Raw genomic sequence first — 27,242 nt, forward strand, 5'->3', positions numbered from 1 at the left:
TTTCTTTTTAAACATCATATTACAGTTGGTCTGTCCCTTTCCTGTTCCTTTTCCTGTGGTCTTCTTTCCATTTCCTTGCTGCTGTCTTCCTCATATTCTTGTTCTCCTCAGGACTATTTTCCATGTTCCCTTTGTCTTCCTTCTTTTTGCATTTGTAAGACACTGAGATGCCTAGCGAAAGACATTTTAGGGATGCAGTTTGGGGATATAAGACAGATAGGGCTAGTGATTTGAAAAGGTAACTAAGCACAGGAACACCCTAGCTATCTCTGTGCACTTTACATACTTAATACTGCGTTCCAATTGCTGTTCTTTCTGGTAATATTTGCAGCATAGACTTTTTTAAGTCTTGCTAGTGGGGAACAGAGGGCTACTGAAAAAATTGCCCTTTGCGACAGGATGCTGTCCTGAGCTCCCACCCCGTGCCTCTTGCCGGTTACACTTGGGGAATTTCTGCGGTTGGGGCTCTGTGGTCTAAAAATTCTCATCTGTTTAGTGACTGTGATTTCCCGAAGCTCTCTTAGATTTTTCGGCTTGCAGTAGGTAAAGGAGAAAAGGTTTCTTGCTTCTTCAGGCAGCCTGGTGACTGCTGTTCTGATGCACATGGTAGGACATGGAAGGTGTTATTTCACTTAAGGGACACAGATAATTTAAAAGCTGGTTTGCCCTCACTTGCTTAACCAATGCTGTAGTGCCAGCATAGCCAAGGAGAGAATCAGGAATGCATAACACGTCCTGAGCTTTTTTCCCCCCTGCCCTCTGTTCACTCCATATCAGTACTAATAAAAGCTGAGCATCCTTTGTGCTTCCTCAGCTTTTTCCAAGTTTCAATTTCCATTTTCTTTCTTTGAAGCACAGAGAAGAGCAATGTACATAAACAAAACTTTATACTCAAGCCAAAACGCAATAGACACAATTGAATAGTAGTCAGTTAGGAATTTTAAGAAGAGCTTTTCTATGAATATTTAATTGCTACATTAACTGAGCAAATAAAGAACATGCTATTAATATTCATACTCTGTTAGCAGTGGTTCAAAGGAATTTAATATGTTTTATAGTTGATACAGAATCCTGTGCGTTGTGTAGGTCTTCAAAGAATGCCACATCTAGTAAGCTAATAACACTAGAGATCTCCCTAGCTATTCCTGAATTAAGGAATGTCTGTTGTTGTTCTTTGCATAGCACAATTCTTAGCAAAATTCTTCTGTTATGTAATGGTGCTAGTCTTGCCTGTTTTGTTACCCAAAAATGGTTAAGTGACTGTTCAAAGAGCTAAGGTATAAGCTGTAAGCTGCTGAGATACTGATAATGAGCCTCTAATAGTGCTGTCTCCTCCATCTTTATTAGTGTATCTGCTTTGCAACCTTTTGGAGAGCCAAGTTTAGAAGGTATTTATTAGTATTTGGCTTGTTTGCCCCTGCTTAGAGCTTTAAAAATATTGATCATCTGAATGATAGAGATTGTTTGCGGAACAGGAGGCCAAATGCAGAACCTGAAATGGAATTCCTTTGCTGTGAGTGACTGTTCTTCCTCTGTGTCTTAGTTTATTTTTTGAATGTCATTTGCAAGTTAATGTGTTTTATCTAACAGTGAGAAAAAGAATAATGCTTACTCGTGGTGGTGTGACACTTAAAACCAAAAAAATCTCTGGAGACAGCCTTGTAACTTTCAATTGCTTACTGAAAATAGGAGCACTCATCCTCTCTTGTTGACTTGGTCTTTAAATTCCTTATTGCCCTTTTGCATTGCCTACCCTCAGTAAGACTCTAGATTTAAAGATCTTTATAAGAAAAGTGGCACCCATAGGAACAATAGAAATGTTAAAACTTCCATTCTTGACTCTGATACTGCACTTTTCCCTCTTGCTGGCTGAGGAAAAGACATTAATAGATGTTGAATTAAGACTTTGTGAGTGGATCCGTACTTCATTCACTTAGAAATCCTTACAGCTATTTTTTACTGCATGTAGTGATAATTACTCCTGTTGGCAGAGCAGAACTAATCTAATCTGCTTTGGCTGCTGAAATCTGTGAAGGAGCCAGGAATGATTTTTGTGTGGAATTGTTAACCCTGAATGTGCAATTCTGTCAGTACCATGGTAGACCACTGCTTTCTCTGAGTACAGAGTAATCTGGTGTTAATGAACATGCAGATAGTAAAAAAAAAAAAAAAAAAAAAAAAAAAAATTAATACATAATAGAGGTCTAATGTGCTCCTGTTTTGGTAACTCTGCTTTTGGGATTATTCTGTCAAAGTTGGTGTCTGTCGGGGAACCATCCAGCCTGGCTGAGGGAAAGGAGCCCTTGATATATGAGCAGCTCTGTCTGTAAGTACCTAATTTTCTTCCTTTATTGGATGTGGCTGAAAGAATTTAAAGGAAGCTAGACGTTTCCTGTGCATGCACATTATGTAGGAGCTGATGAAACCCTTGGGTCTGTATGTCTTGTTACTGTTGCTTTTTTTGTATATATAGGTTCAAGGTACAATTCTGGTCTTGCTGCTGCCGGCCTTCCCTATGATCACAGTATCTTCACTTTGTGGCTACAAGAGGTGATGGTGCTGTTTGGTCACAGTAGGGAGTTCCTGGATCTCTCTCTTAGATTTGGATTTAGCAGGAATTAAACAGCGTTAATGTGGGATTTATGTTACTCCTATCAACACAGTTCCTGCAACACTGAAATATTCCTGAAATACTGAAACAAGTGAGAAGAGAAAAATCTGCAACCCTCAGGGCATTAACCAACTTCTTTGAAGGAAACTTGGAGGAGACAAGTTCTTCTGTTTCTTTCACTGAAACGACTTGCACATATCAATCTTGGTGACAGATGGGCTTGGTAGAAAAGCAGTTCTCCCAGTTAAATCTGTTGTGGCCATTTTCACATTTCTCCTCATGCTCAAGAGTATAACTGCATTACTTTTCCTTTTTGTGTATATTTGTGGAAATCCAAGTGAGATAAACCTGGCTAATCTGCTCTCATCAGCCTCCCAGAAATGGACAGGAAGGGTCAGGAGCCCATGTTTTGCGGTAAGCACTGAGGTGTAGGAAGAGTATGTGTTATGGCAGTGATCTGTTCCTCTTCTGTTCTTCTGCAATTCTGCTTTTCTACGACCATAAATGACTAATAGAAAAATCTTCTATCTTCACAAGCCCGTATGTGCCTCCTTGCATGTAACGTCAGTACTTCAGAAATTAAAAAAAGTGATTGGGCCTTCAGAGAGGTGTGAGTTGAGGCCAAATTTGCTCATCTGATTACTTCCCTTTTATATACTTGTTTTGAGTGTTTGGCCCTTCCTCAGTTATTTTTGTCATAAAATGCTTGCTCTTACATAAAACACCACAATTTTTGCTTTATGCCTATAAGGCTGTTTAAAGACCAGGCAGAGGTGAGTAGCAGCAGCTGTGCAGCTTATGAAGTGGTGCCATTTAGAGGAGGACTAGGAGGGGAAGATTTCTGGACTTTCCCTGATTGGCACGCCTTATTTCTCCCACAGGGGGCAAAGTGGATTTAGTGGACAATTGGCTAAGCAGAATCCTTTTTCTGTATTTTTATTCGTTTGTCATAGCTTCTACGTGATGGTGGCTAGGAGTGACTGGCCTCAGTTCTCGTGCAGTTGTTGGGAACCTCCAAAAGTCTATACGGGGACGTGAATGCAACATGCAAAAAAAGCCCGGGAAGTGTGGTGACAAAGGGATGGGCATACAGCGTCAGCAAAAGTGAATCACACTGGAAAAAAAAACATCTTCCCTGACACAGAGTGACAGTGGTCCATATTGGGTTTAATACCCCTTTATAGCCTAGCATCTACTGAGAATGTTTCAGATGCTAAGGCTTTGGTGTGTTCCCTAGTTTGTCCTAAATGCAGTGTGAATGTCTGTTGATCCAGAAACAAATATAAGGACATGGCCAGCTACCCAAGCTTTCTTCCTTGCTTGTGACTAAATCACCATAATAAAAAGGAGGTGGAAGTTGAAATGAATTACAAGTAGCTGTTTTGTCCACTATTAGTAATTAAAAAAAAGAAAGGGAAAGTTGAAAGTGGATTAGAACTCTCTTTCCTCGATACTTGTAATTTCTTGGCCTTTCTGTTTTCACTCGCTTGACTGGTGTTGCTGTGTTGGAATTTCATAGAAATGTCTCATGGCAGAATTTGATCTTCAGACCTCTTTGTGTTGGTCTCTGAACACCCTTAGGAATGCTTTTAGTACAAAAGATATGTCCAGATACTGAATATTATGGTCTGTACCAAACAGACCTTTATTCTATTGAAGTACTTCAGTGCCAAATACATTTTCTGAGAAGTACCTCTAAGATTATATGAATAGAGGGTATATGAAATTCATTTTTTTTTTCTTTATTCTTTTGCATTTCATCTTTCACTTCATTAGAGGCCTGGTTAGAGAAATCCCTCTTCCCTGTGGGCAGCTATAGTCCTGCCTGTGCTTTCTGTGTCTAATTAGTCATTTCTATTCAGTACCCTTTGTAAAATGTTTCTATACGTTTCTGTCCGTGCACACAACCATGTACTGTGTTGAAGAAGCCTCAAATAAATATTTCTTTTTCTGTGAAGTGGTAAATGTTATGGTAGAAAACAGCATGCTTTTTCTGTGGAATGTAGTATAATTTGGTTTGCCCACTCTCTTCTGCTTGAACTTCAGACAAATACAGTCCCGATTATATAAATCATACCTGCATTTTTAGGTGGTAGACTTATTTTTTGCAAACTTGCTTTTCATTTCAAAAAATGTTGTATTAATGCCTCTTACAAAATTAAATTCGGTGCAGAATGGACCAGAGGCCACAAACTCTAATCTGTTCCATAAAAACACAGTGGTTTATCACAAGAGTTGTACTGTTTCAGCATCCCTGACAATGACATTATCAGTTTGTAGTAGTGTAACTACTTATGCTGTGAAATGTTAGGGTGTCTTAGAAATGTCTTGATAATCTACAGATATCAATATTGAAAATTGTTCTTGGGGTCACGAACTCCAACGGGTTGTGATTTTGTCGATCTGTCTCGGTGCTGGGTGTCCTCTCCTCTTGGTATACATGGAGATGAGCCAGATACAAGCTGTATTTTTTCTCTAGTGTAAACTTTTTTGGACTCATGGCTTATACTACCCTACTGCAATATTTTTACTGACCCGTGTATTGAGAATTCTGGGCTTCCGTCTCCTGATATAGCCGTGTAATTAAAAAAAAAAAAAAAAAGGAGAAAAAGAAAAAAAGGCAGCGTTAACTTTTTCAAGAGAATGTTTTTGAGTTATGCTATCTCTTACTGAAGAGAAACCAGTTCTTGTACTGAAAGGCACCACTTCCTGTGGAGGAGACTTTTGGAGATTAGGCCAAGTAAGAAATGTCTAGCTCTCCTTGCATCTCTAAGAGAACTGGGTACCCAACTGCTCTTTATGCCTTTAATGATCTCCCTTGTGGTGTGCCGAAGTATAATGTTTTTCTTTGAAAAAGAAACACAATAATGCAGTAGGTTTCCAAATATCCTGAGGACTGTACTTACTAATGAGAGACTGCAGACTGATGGTGCCTTTTTCTTACTGCCAGAGAGGAGGGTTGTCTTCTAGAGAACTTCCTAGATTTTAGGTCTATGCCTTTTTTTTTTTTTTTTTTTTTTTAATTTGGAGGTTTCTTTTACTAATTTGTACTTCTTCATACAATAACCACAGCGATAAAAATCTTTGTTTTCATTGAGGAAAATTGTTTCTTTAGATGATTGCAATATAAAGTTTTGGAAATCTTTCTGAAAGTTTTCTGGGTAATATAATCAAATAACTTTTCTAAAACATGAGTAGCATATAATGAGTTCTTTTTAAAGATTCCCCTACCCCCTCTGCCATCTTACTGCAAAATGAATGCATGTAAATATGAACATGTTTTTGTTTTAGTAGTCTCATGGTTTTATCCTTGCAGCTTCTGTGGTTAGCTTAATAGTTTAGTAATAAGACTTCATTTTCATTTTACAAGAGAAAATTGATGGATACTGAATCATTAGGTGCCCAACTAAACTCACTAAGCAGTCTTTGAACTAGCAGGGAGTTTAGACTGTTTTGTCAGGCCTGTTCTGCTAAAGGCAGCATTTGGCACACGTGCATCGATGATGTGGTCCCTTCTCAAGTGCAGGTAGATTTGACAGATGCTTAGTTAGTGGCTTCTAGAGCTTACAAGAAATGTTATCTAACTGCTGTGTTGTCATATGGTTATTGAAAATTAATTATGATTATGTCAAGTCTGTTTAACATATGATACACGTTAAGTGTACTTTACCACTTAATGAATTAGTATTTAAAAAAAGGCAGGGGATAGGGGAATAGATTTTTCTTTGGTGTCTCTGTTAGAATATTCATAAGAATTTAATTTATTACTTAGTATAGGTACTTTCTTTTAAAACATGTGGGCTAAGGGGAACTTAATTTCTTGAAATATACTTTCCATCTATTTACATATAATTCGTAGTAATGATAATTTAAACACAAAAGGCTGGTGTCACAAAATTCCCTCCAAATTTGAAGTAGTGGATAAATCCTGTTGGAAAAAGTGCTGCCATCTTTGTCTTTTATTGTAGGAGACCTCTGTTAAGAATAATTGGAGAAATTTTGCAGAATGGGAAGGGCATTTTCTTTGTGCATAGTTGCTGATACATTGAACGGTTCTTTTAACTGTATGAAGAAGCTAAACGCAACTCACTAAAATGCTCTCTAGCGAATCTAGGCCAGAATTTAGGCCCATGACAGCTCCTGTCGCTCTCATAACTTCTTGCTCTTTTTAGAGGTAAACAACTTAATGCAGCTGTGGGCTTTCTTTGCACTGGCAGACTTCAGCGCTAATCTAAACTCAAAACTTGGGTGTTAAAAAGGCAGCTGAGTTTTCCAGTGAGGAAAAAATTTGTCAGTGGTTGTGAGAATTTCCATGTAAGAAAGTAAATCAGTATTCACGTTGAAACAGTATTCTGTGTTGGACAAACCTAATGGCCTTCGATGGCTTTTAAGAAAATTTAACAAAAAACCTGGGGAAAAAAATATGTCAGAAAACAATAATTACTTTGTATGTGCCATCTTGTTTTTAAAGCTGTGGACTCCCAAACCAGCTTGCCTTCTGATTCTTTCTGCCAGTCTCGTGGTGGAAGCAGCACATCATGTTTTGCATCCTTAGCCTTCTAACCTTGTAATTTTGACTTGAAAATTATGACCTTTGTAAAACTAGAGAAGCTTGTGACCTTAACTTAGCAAGCCAGACTCATTTTTCAAATTTCACTAGGCATAAAAGCAGTCTGGCGTAAATGCAGTGTTGTCCTCGAGCAGCCCAGTATGTAGCCCAGCACCAGCTGCCCCACGTGAACTGGGAGCATATGCAGATGGGGCTGTTTGGAGTGGAGGAGAGGGTGGAGGCCACAGCTCCACCTGGCACACCTGTGGCCCCTTACACTTCATGTGGTGGTTGTCAGTCACAGATGCCTTCCTGGAAGCTTCAGCTTGTGCAGGGATTGCTTTTGTGATGCTTTGCGATGAGTTTTGTCAGTTGTTGTCTTGATGTGCACAGCCATCTAGTAGAGTTGTCTGCTCTTGATTCTTCTCTTGTTGAATTGGTGCTTTTCACATGACAAAAATAGTCTACAGGAAAATGCATTAAAAGCCTTATAAGGAGGGCATTGTGGCAGAAGCTTTATTCTTTTCCAGACTCAGATGATCATTGATGCATGTGGATAACTTCAAGGGAAATATTTGGCTTTGATTCAGTACAGAAATCAAGGTGGTTTGAGGATCTTAAATCTGCACTAGATAAATTATAAATGGCTTCTCAATTGTGAATTTCATCTGCCCTTGTGTTTCAGTCAGAAAATATGTATTCATAATGTCTTTAGTGTCTTAAAACAGTACATGTGTGTTCATTAAACATTGAAACTAGACTTTTATCTTGTCAGCTGAGGACACTTGATGTATACATGATGGATAACTTTCTTATGGTAATATAATTAAGGTAACTTCATTTGTTTTGTTCTATGCTCGCTTTAGAGAATTGAAAAGTAAGTCTGCATTTAGACTAATTTGTGTCTAGTAGCATATTGTCATTTCTCTTTGCTTATGTTAAAAGAGAGAAAATAGTTTCTGCACGAAGTGTCTACTCAGAATTTGGATAAAGCTTCTGAGTCTGAAGGGAACTTTTGTGGCTGAATTAGAACCAGTGGAAGATTACAGCATAGTGGAAGCTCTGACTTACAGATAATTGTATCGGTGAATTTTCTAATGTGTTTGTGACCAAAATGGGCACACAAGTTGCTAATTTACACGCTTGATGCTTAGTATTTTTGTTTTCTTTCCCCTAGTTTCTTTGCTTGAAGAATATAAGGACTTTTCTTTCGGCATGTTGTGAAATATTTGGGATGAAGAAAAGTGAACTTTTTGAAGCATTCGACTTGTTTGATGTGAGAGATTTTGGAAAGGTAAGGATCCTTTTAGTTATATCCTGAGTAACAGCTGTGTCCTGCTGCTTGAGTGTAGAAGACCTTCATTGTAGAAGTGATGTGGAAGTTGTGACTAATAGATGAGCTTTCATTAGTGAAAAAACAGTGGGGAAGAGTTAAGAAAGTGGAAGAATTAGATTTATGTTGGAGGGGCTAATAAAGGGCAGAGAAAAATCCCTGGTAGGAAAGTTCTGAAGATGTGAAAAGCACAGATCAATTAAAAAAAACTTATTTGAAAGATGCTGAGTTAAAGGCAAATGAAATGCGTGAAGCTGGCAAACTGTGGGCGAGTGCTGTCTGGTGAAATCACTTTTGACATAAATAGGGTGCAATCAGAAACCCTGGGCCTGTACATTGTAAGACCACATGGCGCAGAGCATGTTTCTTTAGTCTCAAGTGCTCAAAATTCACCCATGTATCTGCCCATATAAATTGTTTTTTGACAATTGTTTTTTAAATCTGTTGTTTTTTCTAACCTGCTGTAAAGCTCAGACACAGCTGTGGTGGGTTAATGTGGCTATTCTAATTTACACAGCCTGAAGTATATTCTGTAAGCCTATGATTAGTTATTCTAAATGTAAAAGCTTTTTCCAGTCTGTTGTTCACAACCTCCTACGTATCTGTTTGATCCGTCATTGCCAGCATATGTTCAGTTCAACTTCGGTTTCTGCTTTTGAGTCATAGGGTATCATTACCCTAATTTCACAGGAAAAGGTGTAAAAATTACCTGAAGTAGCACTGAAAATAGTTATTTATTCAAATTTAGTGTATTTCAAGTGTTTTTCCTTTCTTAAAGAGATCATAATTTTACTACCTGATTTTTATAGACTGCTTTTTTTATAAGTAGATATAGAGGTAGATGTAAGAGTGCAAGTGTGGATCAGGGCAGCAATATGACTGTTTGAAATGGTTCAGTGATTACTGTTAACCAAAATATCTAATTATTTTTCTCTTTTGTCTGGTATTAAGTCCTTTGAGTATAAAATTAGATAACCTGGTAATTCCACTTGTTCTTTAGTTATACTGAACATCTTTTGTCCTCATAAATAATATCTAAGATGAAGCTTTTGTTAAAATGTGGCCTTCTTTCAAATTAGCTTATTACTTATTAAAAATGAGATTTGTTTTTGTTTGGATTTTGCAAGCAGCAGAGGAATTAAAATTTTTGATTTGAGGTTTTTGTGCACTAGCAATGTCTTATTTAAGGTGTTTAATTTAAAGTCAGGTATCTTAATGCTTCCTTCAAATGTTTGATACCTATGCATAATGCACTGAAATTTTTTAATATTGTATATTCTAATTAATTGCTGAGAGTGTCACATTTCATGCCACATAAGCATAACCAGCCTGTTTCTTAATACCGTCTAGTTTTGAAGAAGTATTTTGCAGTGCAAATTATTATTGCTGCATCATTGAATACCCTGTAAACAGGTTCTGAATTGAGGATGGATTTAACCCAACAAATACACTTCTGGCACTCTTTAATTGTCATTTTAACAGACTCTATTTTAGAATACGATTTTACATAAATAGAATAATTGGTTAAAAAAATTACTGTCTTCCATCTACGATATTTAGTTTTTTATTCCTCTTCCCAAAGTTAAATTGGATGCAGAGACATGATTTTTTTTACTGTTTTTTATTGCCACGGTATAGCACAAATAGACTAATTATTCCTGGTACTGGTATTTCAGTTTCAGTGATGGTGATAGTGTTTACAAGCAATGGTTTCTCTAGTCTTGGCCTCTTTAGTGGCCTTTGTCACCTTTCTTGGAAAGCTACCAGGTAAAAATTCAGTGACATTAGAAAGACCATGGTGGGGGGGATTCTTTAATGAGGCTGACTGTGTGTGCAGTAACAGCTGCTTGTGCAGAGGTGGAGATGCTGAATGGAACAAGCCTGAGCAATCATTGCAAGAGCTGTGTTGGGCACGCTTTTGGGTGCATAATGGCTCTGCTGTTCAGCTCTTTCCATTGCGTCTGTGTGTATAAGCTTGCCACGCACAAGTGGAGGTTGCAATATGCTGTATTTAGATAGGCTGATCTGTATATTTTGCTAGCCTCCGCAAATGAGTGTGTAGTCAGCTTCCTAAAGCAGTCGGTGAACCTGAGGCTGTTAAGAAAGTGTAGGAGAAAATTACAACCGTATTAAGATTTATAGCTAGGCTTATGCTGAGTTATTTCTGTAGTTTTGAGTGTGCTGTTTGTACAGTTGGCTGAGAATAGCTGTAAAGTGGCATGGGATTTCAGTTGCATATCTGATAATGTACTTACTATTTTGGAAATTCTGATTGTTGGTAGCAGCAGTGAGAGTAAGAAAGCATACCTTTTTCAGGTTGTGTTTTGCTTCTCAACTTTCCCCTTCATTATTTTTTTTCCTATGACTAACAACTTCAATATAGTCCTAAATCTGCAGCCTTCTTGAATTGAAGTTGTATGCATGCAAAAGGGCAAAAAACCAGTGCTGTAGATTTTTCCTGCTACTGCAACCAAGTCATTCTGCCATTTCTACAAGAATTCTTCGAACTGCTCTCCCAAAATGTGTGCAATTATGAACACTCTTAAAATGATTACAGCACAAACAAAAAGGATAATAAAGTTTAGAAACACTCAGTTTCCCAAACTGTTGACCAAATAGGAGATGGAATGAGAGCGTGCGACATCTGCAGCCTCTAACACATTTGAATGTACTGGAAGCTGTCTTGAGATGTCAGAAGTTGGCCAGTACTTATTAGTGGTAAGATGTAAATAAACTGTAGCTGGGGTGACTGCAGAAGCCTTATATATCTGCTACTTTTAAATGCTTCAATTGACTTTATAAAAAATTATTGTTGGATTTGTCATCTTATGATGGAATATTCTGCTTAATATGACAGATTTCAATGACTCTTTAGCTAGTGGGGGGAACAGGAGAAATGTGTCAACTGTAAATGAACAATGTGCATTCAAGGAAATATGTTTGAAGGGGAAAAATCAGATGAGAGTCCTGGTGACAGAAACTGTAATTTTTTCTGAAATATTCTGATGTTTTTCAGCTCTTTAATGAAAATGGCAGCAAAACCTTGTGCATGATAGAAGTAGCAGCTGTACACTGCCTATATAGTCATTAGACTTGTAACAGCCTTGTGAAATACTGGTTACAAAATGTTTGATGTAATGGTGAAACTTGCATTTAATAGCTAGGACTAAATGAGCTGTTTTCAGATGCTTTGACATAATGTATGAAAATTTGACTTGAACTTTGTGCTCCACTTCGCAGAGACTCTTTGATCTCTCAGTGATTAGAGAAAAAGAAGGGTGTCTGTGGTGTGGATGGGAATTGGAGGTGATGCTGAAGTAGCAACATGTGAATAGTTAGAGAATAGGTAAAGAAACAGAGAAGCAGATTACCCCATGAGTATGTTTTTAATGCGTACATTCTGTATGAATATTGGCATCAGCTGTTACAAGATGAGGGTTTTCTTCTGTTTCAAGTATAATAGCACAGATTTTCTTATTTTCAGACTGACTGCTTGAAAAAAGAGGGGCTATGTTAAACAGAAATAGGAAGATTCTTAGATCATACTTTCTAAAACTACATAAAACTTTGCTTTCCTTGAGTTCTACAGTATTCACCCATTCCCACTCACCTTTCTATCAGTAAATTTTATTGTTGCTGCATAAAGTTCCTGACGGAGCATGAAATGCCCTCCCACGCACACAGGGTGCCAGACAGTGTTTTCATTACGAATTCCATGCTGGAGAGTCATTTTTCACTACCGCAGGGTTGTCAGGTTCTTCCTTTCTACCTGTGTGCCAGAATCAACAAATAATGTTGATACTTGTTCTTTCAGCTCTGGGAGCCCTGCACACTCCTCGGACAGCAGTCTTTGCTGTTTGGTACAGTGCAACAAATAGTTGCTGTCCCTGTTCTCTGAAGGAAGTTTGCAATTAATGTGTTGCAGAAAGGGGAGCCTGAGCATTAGTTCTAGTGCCTGTTGATGTGATGTTGATAGACGCTTCTTGGTCTCAGAGAGCTGCGTTTGAGGTCCTGTGGGGGAAAATGGTGTCCAGATATTGCCAGAAAAACAACTTTGTGTACTCTGCTTTTAAATATTCTAAGCAATGTATAACTGAGCACAGAGTGTTTTTCGTGATATAACTGATCTAATATGAACATAGCCATAGACCCCCCTAGTAGGGATCCTGCAATAGATGTCTGGAAATAACATACAGTATACAATCATGATTTTGAAAAAACAAACAATGGGATCAAATATCAACTGCTACCAATCAAACAAGTACCTAATTGTTTAAAAGCATATAACAATGTCTAGTGTAGCTAACTCTCCAGTGACACTTAAAAGGCTAGTTTATGTAAAAGCAAGCAACTGCTGTGAAAATATTGAGTGCATATTCTAAGGTCATGCAGTTTGTGATCGTTTTAGTCACCCTCTTAGTGCAAAGGAAATCCGGGCTATGATGCAGCAGAAAGTCATGCTGAAGTTGAGGATCCTGGTGCGTTAATATTCCCTCAGGTTTAATGTATTCCAGGAAGATCAGGCAGCTGTGCATGAGATACACACACCAAAATCAACACAACAAAGAGCAACAGTTATTATAAAAAGTTATGTACTTTTCTAGAAAGAGAGAGGAGGAAAAATGTTTAGGAAATCTTAATAAAACTGAAGCAGTTGAGATTAACCTCAGTTGTTTCATGTTTTGTTTGGTGAATTTAATGAGTGAGGTAATAGAGCAGAATATGAGCACTTTCGCTAATAAGGTCATATTAAAACTGCAGAACACTGGGGAACACACTAAGACATTATGACATATTTTTGTAGAGATATTAAAATGGAGAAAGAGAAATGAACTGGTGAAAACAAGAGTACTGTTAAAACCAGAGCTCTGTATTTTCATTCTTTGAGCTCTGTGGTGGAATTAAAAAAAAAAAAAGGGCAGAGGGCCAAAAAAAAAGGCAAGCAGTGGTTTGCTCAAGAAACTAGCTGTACAACTGCTTTTAGGAGTAGCCTTTTCATGTTTTCAGTGAGAGGGACTGGTTTGGGATGAATGACACCTGAACTCCTTTGAGGTGTACTTGTGAATATAGGAGAATGAAGAAATGGGAGATACGGCAAGTTTCAGCTTCCTTCTCCTTGGAAATGCTTTGGACAAAATGAGCAGGAAAACACTAGCCTGTTGTAAAACTGCTGAAATGCTTGCGTGTATGGAAGACCTTATTTGTTAGATACTGTTTCTGTTTGTATACAGTTACATAAAGATCAAGCACTCAGTAACCTCCCTAAAAAGCCCCCCTTAAATCATAACAAAAAATGACTTCCAGCCCCAAAGAACATAAATCATAGTTTTGGGTAAAGTGATGAGGTGGGGAATGAGTGGGATGAATAATGGTATAGCTCATCAACCACCTTTTTGAAAAGTCCTTGAAAATTTATAGAAATAGATTGTAATGGTGTGACAGTGGAAACCATTACAAACACTAGATAAATTCAGTGTACTTACCTGTAATAATTTGCTGCAGTGACCTTCACCAAAGAGTCTGTACAATTTTTTAGGTATATAACGTCAATAAATCTAAACCCATCAGCATGAGCTTATATACTTAGGCCTGAATATTTCAGAGTGATGGTCTTAAATGTTGTTGTGACAGGATACTAGTGGACTGTCATCTCACTGGTCTTTCCAAATGAATCTCCATGAATTTCTTAAAGGTTTCACAAAACTTTTTCAGTTATAATGTTTGCTTCCAGTTGATGAAAATGGTAAAATCTTTGGTTTTGACCACATCACAAGGTGTTCAACGTGCCACAGCTATATGATCACTAATGAAAAACTCTCATCCAGGGAGCGCTTGGGATGTTTTGGAAGTATCAGAAGACTGAGTCCTTGCATAATGCAGGCTTCTGTTCAGTTTTCCAGCAAATGTGATCAGGTTTGCAAAGTCAATGTTAGTGAGAAACTGCTAATAGGAGAGCAATGAGGTTTTGAGCATGTTTCTCTGTGGTTAAGATGATCTTGTCCAAATGTTAGGTGTATCTTATTCACCTATCCTGGAGACCCTGAACTCATAGCATTGAATTCTGGTAGCATGCATTTCTCTTTGAGGTGGAAGAAGTTTTGGAGGAAGAGGATAGTTGGAGCTTGATTAGGTTTAACAGGGCTTAAGACTTGTATCTTCTCACCCATTGGTTTATAGAAATGTTTTTTAAGCCTTATTTTTAAACAGGGAATTAATTCCCTGCAGTACTCGCAATACAAGCATTTCAGTAACCAAGAGTTGATGGTGCAACAGACAACCAAACAGAAAACTTCCTAAATTTATAAATATTGGTCCAAGTAACACAAATATAAACTACAAATAAAACCATAAGGCAATAAATCAGTGACTTGCAGATGAAATCCATATGAACATTGGGGGGGGATCTCTAGAGGTCCCTTCTAACCCCTACCATTCTGTGATTCTGTGAACTTTGGAAAGTTTTATGTCTACCTTTTTTCTGTGATAGTGAAATTGTTCACCCTCTAACAAGGGTAGGAAATGTGGTGGTTTTGTTTGTGGTTTGTTTCCCCCCTCCCCGCCCCCTTTTGCAAAGCCTGGAGGCTTCCAAAAAGGAAAAGCATGACAGTTTTCTGTTAGTACAGTGGATAAATGGAAGAAGCAGGGAAAGGGAATTACAATTTGTATAAGCTGTTGCATGCTCTCTCATGCTTGCAGTGTGGTTAATTTTTAAGAGAATCCTCCTACTTTGGCCTAGATTCTCCTGCTTGCTGCCTGGGTGGGTTCTCTGTTCTTCTCTCTGTCTGCTCTGGGATTTTGAGATTCAAATAACATAGGCATAAAATAATAATGTCTCTAGAAACAAATAGTATATAACTATTGCAGTTACTTGGGCCTGCTGGTCATTCTGAGATTTCCAGTTACCTCATCAAATAGGCTTGACATCAGCCTAAAAAGCCTGTTGCAAGTTGTGTTTGAATTTCAGATCTTGTTAAGATGCAAGATTGGTTTTTCCACTGAACATACAAAAGCTTGGTCCTTGATTTTTTGACCAATGCACTTTTCTTTTTGTCATCAATGGTGCAAATGAAATATTCAAGTCAGAGATTGATGTAGGGTGCAGTTGTAGAGCTAAAGGATTAACAATTTTTATTCACTTAATGATCCTCTGCCTCTTTTGAGTTGGGGAACATTTGCTTTCTGTTGTATTGCTCCTCATGTCTGTAGGTATTATATTCTGAGTAAAAAAAAAAAATACCACCACTGTGTAATGAAGGAGATTTCCTGTTTGATTGGGGTTTTTTCGGTTTTTTTTTTTTTTTTTTTTTTTTTAATTTGTTTGTGCTCTTTTTTTCTATTTTGTTCCTGTGAATTCCATTTCATATTTTGGAAATGATGAAGGAAAGAAAGAGAATTTTGTGTCACTGCATGGTCTCAGCTGTGGGGAATACTGTCCATTGCACATCAGCCTTGTCTTTCCCTAGCCAGGAATTGGGTAAGCCCAGTGTAGTTGTTTGTTCTAGTTTCCAAAATATTTTCTCACAGTCTAGGTAGAGCAGACTTGATCAGAGCTTTAAGGCTTATAGCAAAGTTACATTAACATCTGTGGCAACAATTAGTGTTTTACCATTAACATTTATTGCTACCCAAACTACCTGGATGTTTTCCTATTTTAATTAATTTTACCTCATGGCAGCCTCCGACTGGACTTTGTGTGGTGTTCAGAGCTTGTTTTATGAGAGCGTGTTTTTAAGGTGCTCTCCATTTCAGATCTAAATCTGTGTTCTTCATTTATATACTAATTTTCCGTAACGGTACGTTCTGACATGGTTGACTGCACATCCTTTTTTAGACCATGAGCAAAGCCTTGTGCAAGTCATGTTCAGGCTTTGCTTTGTCTCCTCTTCGTTTAGAATTTATATTAATACTTCTAGGGAGAGAATTTAATGAGTGGTTTGGACTATACTTTCTGTCTGCTTGTAACAGTCATATTTAAATCTAATCATTAAACCATGTGGATGCAAGTACAGTCTTTTTACAGGGTTGGGTGGATGGTTTTGAACACTTGACTACTCTTGTATCTGAAGAAGTAAGCCACTATTACTATTAAATGATGGTAAGAGATGAAGTGACAGAGCGGCTTTGGTTATTGTATTTAAATATAAGCAGGTCAAGGACAGCCTGTGTGCTTGTCTGCTGTATTGGAATAGTACAGTGTCTCCATATTTTTAGGTAATAGGGAACAGCAGGCTGTACAAGGTGCTTTAGTGTTAATGCACTTTAGAATCATTGATTAGTTCGGGCTGGAAGGGACATTTAAAGCTCGTCTAGTCCAACCCCCCTGCAGTGAGCAGGGACATCTTTAGCTGGATCAGGTTGCTCAGAGCCCAGTCCGACCTGACCTTGAGTGCTTCCAGGGATGGGGCTTCTACCACCTTTCTGGGAAGCCTGTGCCAGTGTTTCACCACCCTCACTGTAAAAAGATTTCTTCCTTATATCTAGTGTAAATCTACCCTCTTTTAGTTTAAAACCATTACTCGTCCTGTCGCAGCAGGTTCCCTTTAAGTACTGAAAGGCCACAATAAGGTCTCTCCAGAGCCGCCTTTTCTCCAGGCTGAACCATCCCAGCTCGCTCTCTTTCTTCACAGCAGAGGTGTTCCAGTCCTTTGATTGTTTTTGTGGCCCTCCTCTGGACTCACTCCAACAGGCCCCTGCCTTTCTTGTAGTGAGGACTCCAGAGCTGGACACAGCACTGCAGGTGGGGTCTCACCAGGGCAGAGTAGAGGGGGAGAATCCCCTCCTTTGACCTGCTGGCCACACTTCTCTTGTTGTAGCCCAGGATACAGTTGGCTTTCTGGTGTTCATGGGCGCACACCACCAGCTCATGTCCAGCTTTTCATCCACCAGCACCCCCAAGTCCTGCTCGCCAGGGCTGCTCTCAACCCCTTCATCCCCCAGCCTGGATTGATATTGGGGATTGCCCTGACCCAGGTGCAGGACCTTGCACTTGGCCTTGTTGAACCTCATGAGGTTCACATGGGCCCACTTTTTAAGCTTGTCCATGTCCCTCTGGATGGTATCTCATTCCTCAGGTGGCTTAAATTAATTAGCATGCAAAAAGTGTTCTACTAATCTTGTTGAAAAATGTATATGCCACCACATTCCTTTGGATTTAAGGAATGTATCTTCATGATTTGTTTGTTGATGCTGTGTTTACTGTGAAAGTTTTCATTCAGCTCCTTAATACGTGGCTTATCAATTCTTATGTTTGTTGGGTCTTTATGCTCCTTTCTGGTTTTACTCATCTCTACCTCTTTTGCTTTTGCTATGTATTTTCTATTTTTAGATCTATCAGAATCAACCCATTTGACATATTTCAGTTCTCCTTGTCTACCTGAGATTTTAATAAAGGCTAGAGAAGAGAATCTGAGAAGGTATTTGATTTAAAAAAAAGAAAAAGTCTGTCTTGAACTAAGCCATATGAGGTTATGTTCAGATACAGTAGGATGCTTATTGAAAAGTCATACTAAACTGGGCACCCCGTTTAAAGTGGGAAGTGATTTTGTATCGGATCTACATAAGAAAGCATTCAGTTTCTTACTGGTCTATACTTGAAGAGTTTTGATTACAACAAACTTAGCTTAATTACTATGATAATGGTAAGCTGTGTTCTTTCTAATGTTCAGTGTTCCTCTGTGCCTGGTCTTTTGTCTGAGCAAGACACTGCCACAAGCAACTCTATGAATTACCTGGAATGCGTTTTTGCACTATTACCTGCTTTTCTTATTGTTTCCTGCAGCTCACTAAATCTTAGCTGGCTGCATCTTGATAAAAATCAAAGATTGGGAGGCAAAGAAGCATAAACAAACAAAAAGGATATTAAGAAGTGAGCAACTTGAAATGGTTATCAGTCCCTATGTTGCTTGCCAAATGTCTTTTTGTTGCCTGCATTAATGATGACAACAGCAATTCAATTAACTTGATACATTAACTATGCATAGTTTTAATAATAATTTTGGTGACTTTCTTTGCTCCATTCCAATGTAAAAAAGTTGAGAAAGTGTAATTGCTAAGATTGTTTTTTCTCCTATTTTTTACTTGGAATGATTTGAAATAGCTAAACTTCTCTTTTACTGATATGTAAATATATAAAAAATATATATCTCTGTGTGTATATATATATTTTAGATATATCTATGTGTGTGTGTATATACACATAGAGAAATATATATTTATTTTTAAAAGAAAGACAAGTTTAAAAACATTATTGAAGAGTGTCTGTACTAAACCTCCACCAGAGAGACTTGGGCCACTCTTGAACCCTGCTGGAGAGGCACAAATTGCAAGCTAGGGTGACGGTGGTTTAAGCCATCTCTTCTGCACTGCCGGGATTTCCTGTGAAGAGTTAGTCAAGCCACGTGTAAGCATTCTCCAAGACTAGCTGCTAATGACATCAGGGGGCCAAACCTGGGAGATGTGAGTGTGCTGGTGGAAAGCCGGACCATGATTTTTCTGCATAGTCCGTAGAGGGGGGACCACCTGCCCGCTGTTTATGGTTGGTAGTTCTAGGTAAAGCAGAAGTGTACTTGGGTGAAAAGTCCCAAATAATAACAACGTATTTTCCAAGTCAGTGGTTGCTGCGTGTTTCTTTAAGTATTAAAAATTCAGGATTTGTTTAGCCTGAAGATGCTCTGGTAGTTAGATTAGTTGTAATTTCATTCACTGCTTTTTCTGTAGAAAGTGAAACCTGCAGTGAATGGCTTGCAGCAGGAAAAGACATTTGAGTATTTCATAAAAAGGAAATAGGTACAAGTTAATGAGAAATGTTTACAAAATGTGTTAAAGGTACCTTAACGTGCTGGTGACAGGGCTAGAGAGGTGTTTGCTAATAAAGAACTGGGTTCTGCTGGTTTTCATTCTGAGTAGTTGTGTTGTGAATAAATGTCAGATGCAGAGTTACTGTATGCCTTTGAAAGGGATGGATACTTGAAATAGTTTGGTAATTGAAAAATAAGTCAGAAAAGTGTATTTCAACATAGTAATCTATAAATCTATAAAAAGCTTATATTGTTTGTAGGTGGTTGAGATCATAAAGACTCTCTTGCTGAGAAAATTAATGCATCGTTCTGTGCAAACACTAAGTGTAGGTAGGGAGATGACTCTTTTGGTCAAAACATGTTACAGCAGAAATGCTGGATCTCAGGTTTTGAATCTTGAACGCTTTTAACTATGAAGCGTGAGATTTATTTGGAAAAGTTCTATTGAACAGATTGATCGCATTTTCATGGTTTTCTTCATGAGATTTTGAAGGTGAAACATTGGTGGTTGAAAACTGAGGATTGAATTTCCAAATAACCATTCGATAATTAAATCATTCAGCGTAAAGTTTTATGATGAATGTATTATATGATAAGCTTAGGAACATATTTTTAAACAGCTGTAAATAATGACAATTGCTAAGTAGAAAGTAATATTGCAGAAGAAATTAAAAGTATTGTTAAATAAAATGATTAACAAAAATTAAATTAAACAATGCAGTTCAGCTACTGCTAACCTCTACAAGTAAATCAGTTCTTAGATTTCACCCAATTACAGTTTAAAACTGTAATATGCCAGCATAGGTCTCAAGACCTGCCTGTAAAAAGCCCTTGATATGAAGTAGCAACATAGGTACACTGCACAATGCAGTGTGGTGCTGAAGAAGCTGGCAAAAGTATACTATTCGAATTTCTGGAAGGTGCTATTGTGAGCATGTTTTATATTCAAATTTTAACCTTAATGAAATAAAATTCCCAAATTAGAGTTGCTTGTAGGTCTGAATATACCTTCCACTGAAAACCATTTTGTTATGTGAACATTTAAGGGACATTTGGCAGAATTACTTAAGAAAACCAGTTGAGGGCTAGTTTTCATAAATATATTTAATTCCCCAAAAATCAACTTTAAGATGCTGAAAGGTTTAAAATGATTCTAAAGTAGAACTGATTTGAGCAAAAATACATCAGTGACATTGTGGAAGCACGTAATGTGTGTTTCCTGCAGTGGCTAATTGATGCTAGCTGCGTAATTCAGTGCACTATATAATCTGTTTTTTACCAAAACATGTAAATGACTTGAGGGAGGATTTACTGCCTGTGCCCTTGCAGGAGAGTAGCGCAAAAAACCGAATGTAGGTCAGTGGTGGGGTGGGGAGTTCTCCACGGTTTCCCATTCATCGTTCACTGGGGTAAGCTGTAGTCCAAAACTCCCAGTGCAGTTTAAAGTGTCAAGCAGAGATGCTGCTGATTTCACAGTGAGTCAGTAGTATATTATGTAGCTTTTTCCAGTGCTAGGTAAAAAGAGAATAGCCTTCCTGAGTGGTATGAGGCATAGCAGTAGCTGGATGCCCTCTGATATACCTGAATATACCTTGGGAGTTGCTTCTGGGCTTGGGGAGACAACTAGGAGCTGACATTACCCAACACCTCACAGAAGATTTGCAAAGTAAAACATGGCATTAGGAAAGGAAACAGTGCCAAGCTTGTGGCAGACACTGTCCAAACAGTTGGCTCTACTTGTTGTCTAAATGTTATTGCTATCAAAGTCCTGATAAGGGGTTGTAGCTTCCATGTGGTGTAATGATCCATACAATGTATTCTTACCTTCAAAAGCTGTCCCTTCAAAAGCAGTGGAACAAGGGGTGAGACCACATTTCTTAAGGGTTTTTTTTTTTTTTTTTTATCTGCAACTTTTCTTTTAAACGCTTCCCTCACTTGGATAGGAAATTTCATAGCTGTTTGAAACAAATGGCCAGCCAGGAATAGCTGTGCGTGTTTCTCTTGTGATCACTTTCTTTTGCATTTAAGATGTTTACTCAACTGTTGTGATTTCTTACGATTTTGTCTTATCTCTTGGTCACCACTGGTTTATTTGAAAAGTGCAATATATATACATCTTTTGAGATTTAAGCACTTGTGTATATGGCAGCCTGTCTTAGAACTTATTCTGGTATACTAAATATTGTTGAGCGACATCATTCTGGGTTTATTTTGAGACTGAGATTTGATTTGGTGAGGGGCAGGACTTCGCTTAGAGTTTTTCAGCTAGCTAAAGTTAGTCTGAGTACCCTGCGTAGTGGATGGACACAGACGGTCTGTGTGATCTGTGGGAAATGATCGGGGTGTTGGAAACGATCGGGGTGTTGGAAACGAGCTTTGCTGTGAGGTCTTGAAGTATTAGCTCAGTGAAGTTAATGAAAGTTCTTAAACCACCTGATTAGAAATGTTGTCATACCATTTTCAAAGTGGTGAGGTCTACAGTTTTGTATATGCTAACTTGGAGGCTGGATGTAGACTGGATAGAAGACTGTTTTCCTCAGTTGCATATTTTGTGGCAAAAAATGTTTGTTTAAAGCATGATGGTACCTTAATTAGAAAGCAAACAGGTTTTTCCTGGTCAAATTAGTACAAGGTTGCTTTAAATTAGGATAAATATTTTTTTATTTGTATTAATATTATTAAAACACTTTAGCATGTGGTTTGTGATTGAAAAAGTGGATTCTAGACGAGGCACTTGATTTTAAATAAATAAAAATGCCAATATTGTCTCACTTCCTACAGACATTTTCTTTATAAAATTAAACAAAATGGAATATTAATTCATTTCTTTTCAGAACATAGGAAAGACAAAGTAATTTTCCTATATCTAGCAAGCGTTAGATAATATAATCCAAAACTTGGTGAAAGAGCTCAAATACTAGGAGCTTAAGCATAACATGCATGTTGATTTTGAACTTTTACAAAGTAATTCACATTTACATTTTGTTTTTTTCATGGAGATTTGCCACCCGTAGGTGGGTGGCATAAATTTGGAATCTGTAGGAGCTGCAATGAGACTGATATTAAATCTTGCCTTTGTATGTATTATTTATTAGATGAACCATCGATTCAGCAGCGCGAAGCATACTGATGCAGCATGTGGAGTGCATGAGAACTTTTCTATTCAAATTGGAGAGCTTTTGGATATTTCCTTATGTCTGTTTCCCTTGTGGAAGTGGGTAGTCCGCCTGTGCCTTGAACAGTCTCCTAAACACTAGGAAAAGGTGCTACTTAAACTTCGTGTTAACACAGCAATAGTCATACCAAGTAGCAGCACCTATCTGCTACTTCAGAAGTGTGGGACATGTAGGGGATAAAATGTTTTCATGACTTCCTGTTCATAGCTTTGCTGGGATTTCTTAAAATTAGTTGGTTTTGAAGCAATACAGACAGTATTTTATCAGCCCATACTGAACTGAAAAGGAAGAGAGATGAGGGATAAGATACAGGAAGGTGGTGAAGTGGGAGAGCAGAGACAGCAGGCTGCTCTGACCACTTGCCACAGGCTCTGGGCCACAGACCTGCCAGTTTCCTTCCTCCACGCTTGGCTTTTGGTGCTGGCCTGTGTTCTCTCTTGCTCTAGCCTTATACCTAAAGAACATAATCTGTACGACTATTTCTACTTAATTATGCTCTTATCACATAATGTTTAAACTCAATTTTCCCTGGTCAGTTAGTTTGCTTTTCATCACTGCCTTGTCTCTTTTGCTGCCTTCATCCTTTGCCTCTCTCATCACTTTGCTTTGCAGTCTGGTGTATGTCCCCCTTCCTTCTTGGGCCTTTTCCATTTCTGCATTTCAGGTTTGTTTCTGCAGTTTTGTTTTGTCTCTTGTTTTTTACCAGGAGACTTGTCCTGTTATTCCTGTGCTTATTTAAGTCCATCTTCAAATTTTCCTGCCTACCAGATAAGTACTCAATACTTGCAGGAGAAGAACTATAGGTCTATTGGAAATCCTGCAGTTTAGCTTCTTTTGCTCTTATGCATTTGTTTGAACTTGAATATGAGGGTGTCTTCCTTCGTTTTGGTCCTGTAAAGAAGAAATTTTCAAGTGTGGTTTTGTTTGCTTCCTGTTGCATCTGATTCAGAGCATATTTTTATATGTTGAACAGCACAGCGAGACCAGTCTTTGGTGTTGTGTGGCACCAGCAAACCTCTGGAAAGGAAAAAGAATTCTTAGCACTGATGTTCTGATAAAGTTTTATTTTGTCTGTCTAAACTGAAAAAAAAAAACAACCCACCCCAAACTCTTGAAATGAAGCTGCAAAGAAGGAACTTACAATTTTGACACAAGCAAATAATTCAATAAAATTATTTTTAAATTTTAAAATTTGCAAGCCATAAAATATGTGTTCATTTATTTGGAATGACTGAAAAGAATGTTTTAACTTGAGCTGTAGATTTTTCTTAGAACCATGTTTCCCTCTCAATTTTTTGAAAAAGTTGACATTAAAAAAATAGTGAGTTTGGTATGCAGTAGGGAGGTGTTAAGGAGAAGTCATTCAGTACTGGTGTCTATAACGAATATTGATCAATGCATGCTTATATGAACTGCCGTGATGTCTCAAGAGGCCAGAAATTTGGGCTTACACCAGACAACTTTTCCTGGGTTTCTCAGAGTTAATTTATCAAATTCCAAGGTGCAGTAATGGATTGCTTATTTAAAACTGAATTAGAGAACACTGAATCCGAGAGGAGGATTTAGCTTTCTATTTCTAATCAAATCAGTACACACAAATCTGACTCTGAAAACTACTACTGGTGTTTGAATACAGAAAATAAGGCTTGTGTCCTAGAAAATAAGGTAATAAAAAGTACTTGAGCGATGACACTGGATTATAAACTCCAGAAGATGATCAAGATCTTTCCAGAGAAAATGCTGTGTAGAAATAGCAAGAGAGTCTTCTGCCAATGCACAGCTCTGGACTGAACGGAGAGCACAGTGCAAGGCAGGGAAGTGTCATGTGCCCTAATGGTGTGTTTGTGCTTTTATGGTGCATTTCTGCTTGTGTGTGTGTTTGCAGAAGCAGAGGCTCCATGTAGTGCTGGCAGTCTGAGTTGTCTGAGGAAAAAGGAAAAACGGCAAATAAACGGGGGAAAATCCGAGATGTTGTTAATGATGTACCAATTTTTGTGAGTAGAAAACTTTGGTGTAAAGTCAGGCTGCCATTGCAGTGACTGGAGTTATTTACATTCTTCCTTTGCATGGAGAAGGCCACAGCTTGGCTGTTCAGACCCTCAGGTTATGACGGAAAGAAGACCCTGGCTTTTTTCACTCACGCTGCTGGTATGAGTGAGTTCTGCTGTGGCAGCTCCCACCAGCAAGGGCTGCTGTGCTCTGGGCTGCTTTTGCTGCTGTTTGGTCCACTAGCAGGTGTCTGGGTGGTGCTGGGAGGCAGGAGGTGTGCAGGAGGGTCTCATCAAGTTTGTGTGATACTGTTCAGGTCTAGTATGGTTTCAAATTGCTACCTAGTTCAGGGGGGACAAAATAGATAATGATATTTGCTCATTTGTGCAGAGGCTAATTTGGATGCTGATGCATTGGTTTGTTTAATTTGGGCATCTGTGCCTAACAACATAGACATGGCTTGATGCTAAAAGACAGGTCTTCAGCTCCTACTGTTGAAATACATGGAGTATGTGGAAGTAAGCCAACTGGGAATGTAGTTTGGATATTCCTGGTTATGGCTAAGAGAAAAGATGTGTCTTATTTAGGGGAGTGAGTAAATGTTAGTGAGCATAAGCTTTTTTCTCCTTAGATGTATTTTTCTGGGAGGCATGAAAGATGCTTTATCACATTACTCTGTTGAGAAAGAAAATTCACAATGTGATTCCCAGAAATGGGAAGTGAAGATGAATCCAGGTACTGGTTTACAGGCAGCTATTTTCACAAGCATTTGAGAGAAAGTATTGCTTTTGCCAAGTAAAAATAATGTAAGCTCGTGTAGAAGTTGAGCTGCTTTCTATGCTATGTCATGAGTTTATTTTAAAAACTTCTTCAGGCCCTTAATATAATGAAAAATATACTCATTAATAGATAGTAGCTAGTAGATGAAGCTACTCAATGAAAATTGCGAATGTTAGATCTTGTTCTACTATTTGTGTGTATGTTGAAGACAATTAGCTCGGACACAGTGAAATTCGTCATTCACGTAGGTATGGTACCAGAGTAACTTGCATTTCCTTGCATGTTTGCAAGTGCAGAGCTCTGCGCGTGCAGCGGAATTCAGCTATAAATTTGTTTCATATGTTAGGTAAAATCTTAAAAGCAAGGTCAGCATTCTCTGTGTTGCGACTTGGTACCATTGTATCAAAGCTGCTTGGCTGGTAGAGAAGAATCCATCTGACAGAGTGCCTCAGACCTTGTGATGGCTTTGAATTGATCTGTGTTAGTTCACTTGATCCACTAAATTCTTAAGGGAAAAATCCCCTTGCTGTGAAGCTTCTCTTAGGCAGAGAAGCCTTGAGCTATCAGGGCAGTGAATTCTGTCTGAAGCCCTTTTTCCTTGCCTGTTCTGTTGGATGTTAATAAGTTGTAGTAGGCTTCTAAAGATGGAGGCCACGTGGTGCATTTTCCGAGTGTCAACAGACAGTGGGAAATGCAAGTACATCAGTAATCAAAAATCCGCTGAAAAACTAAACTTGCGCTGCAGTAGGCTGGCCTGTTTGTTACGTAGGTAATGCTAAGTTTTGACCTAGAACAAGACGTTTGTTTTAATACAAAATAAATAGTTATCATTTGTTGTGATGCAAGTCTTAAAAGCTTTTCTCCATAGTCTACAGTACAAGTGATACCCAAAAGTATTATATAAGAGTGGTTTTAATGGTTGTGTTGTTCTTGAACAGCAGTAATTAAAACTTTTTAAAAGTTAAATCTAACTTCAGAACAAATGCTGTTCCTTGTACTGAGCTGTTCTGCATACCTTGCAAAATCTATGTTGTGTGTGCTGTGTGTGCTGTAGTTACCTCAGCTGCAGCAACAAACTAACAGTGTTAATATAGCTAACAAAGAAGATTCATGTGTTGATATTTTTGTTCCTTTTTGTGGAAAACATGCAGCATCTTTTTTTTTGGAAACAAATTACCATTGAGGGAACTGTGACTTTCTTTGTTCTCATTTTATATTTAATTTGCTTTTCAGGCTTGGTTTCAGTTTTCTAATCTTGTTTCCTAGTTTTTGAGATGACGTTTTTGTCATCTCAAACCCCTTCAGAAGCTGACAACATTGCTTTCCTAGAACGACATTTCTCCTCTTCCTCCATTGCCTCACCCTCCCTCCTTCAACTTCCTTTCTTACATCTTTCTCTTGTTGACATCTCTCATGTTCCCAAAACTTCTCTCTTCAAGCCCTCCGACTTCCCTGCTCTCTGAAGATTACATTTCACACATCTGCCTCGGTTAAGCATTGCTTTATTTCACTGTTTTTGAGGCTCTGTCATTCCTGAAGCTACTATTTTTGGTGTAAGTGCAGCAAGGGAATTTCTCTGCTGTTGGAATTATCTGTGAGCAGTAAAATTAGTGCCTGCCTAGTAAAAAGGGAGAGATATTGAGGGACACAATTTTAAGAAACGTTACAGTTAGCATAGGATAAAACTACAAGCACTTGCATATTGTATGTTGGATAAAAACCAGAGTGCTTACACAAGGTTGGTTGACCGCAGTATATTTTTGCGCAGTTTTATCTCCCCAGAATGACTTTGTGTGTTGACTGAAAGAGATATGGGAGCCTGTTGTTGATAAAGCATGGCCTCTTCTCTTAGCTTATTCTTGTCTAGGATAGAGAATAGTTTTCAGCATTACTCATAGTGTGTTATCTAGGTCCATCTTCTCACCCGCGGTTCATCCCGTGTTCATTTACTGTTAGGCCTCTGCTGAGATTGACTATAGACAATCAAGGGACTAAATAACACTCTGGA

At 38.2% G+C, this 27,242-nt stretch overlaps 1 protein-coding gene across 2 annotated transcripts in view; it reads left to right on the forward strand.

Moving 5' to 3' along the window:
• VAV3 (vav guanine nucleotide exchange factor 3) overlaps positions 1-27,242 on the forward strand; it is a 175,909-nt gene that overhangs the window by 24,765 nt on the left and 123,902 nt on the right. For both annotated transcript variants that reach the window (XM_086462617.1, XM_086462618.1), the window contains exon 2: positions 8,338-8,454. In XM_086462617.1, the coding sequence (XP_086318743.1) occupies positions 8,338-8,454 (117 nt within the window). The remainder of the gene's footprint in view (positions 1-8,337; positions 8,455-27,242) is intronic.

Source organism: Leptosomus discolor, chromosome 3 (genome assembly GCF_034619465.1).
Source record: "Leptosomus discolor isolate bLepDis1 chromosome 3, bLepDis1.hap2, whole genome shotgun sequence".
Taxonomy (NCBI): Eukaryota; Metazoa; Chordata; class Aves; order Leptosomiformes; family Leptosomidae; genus Leptosomus; species Leptosomus discolor.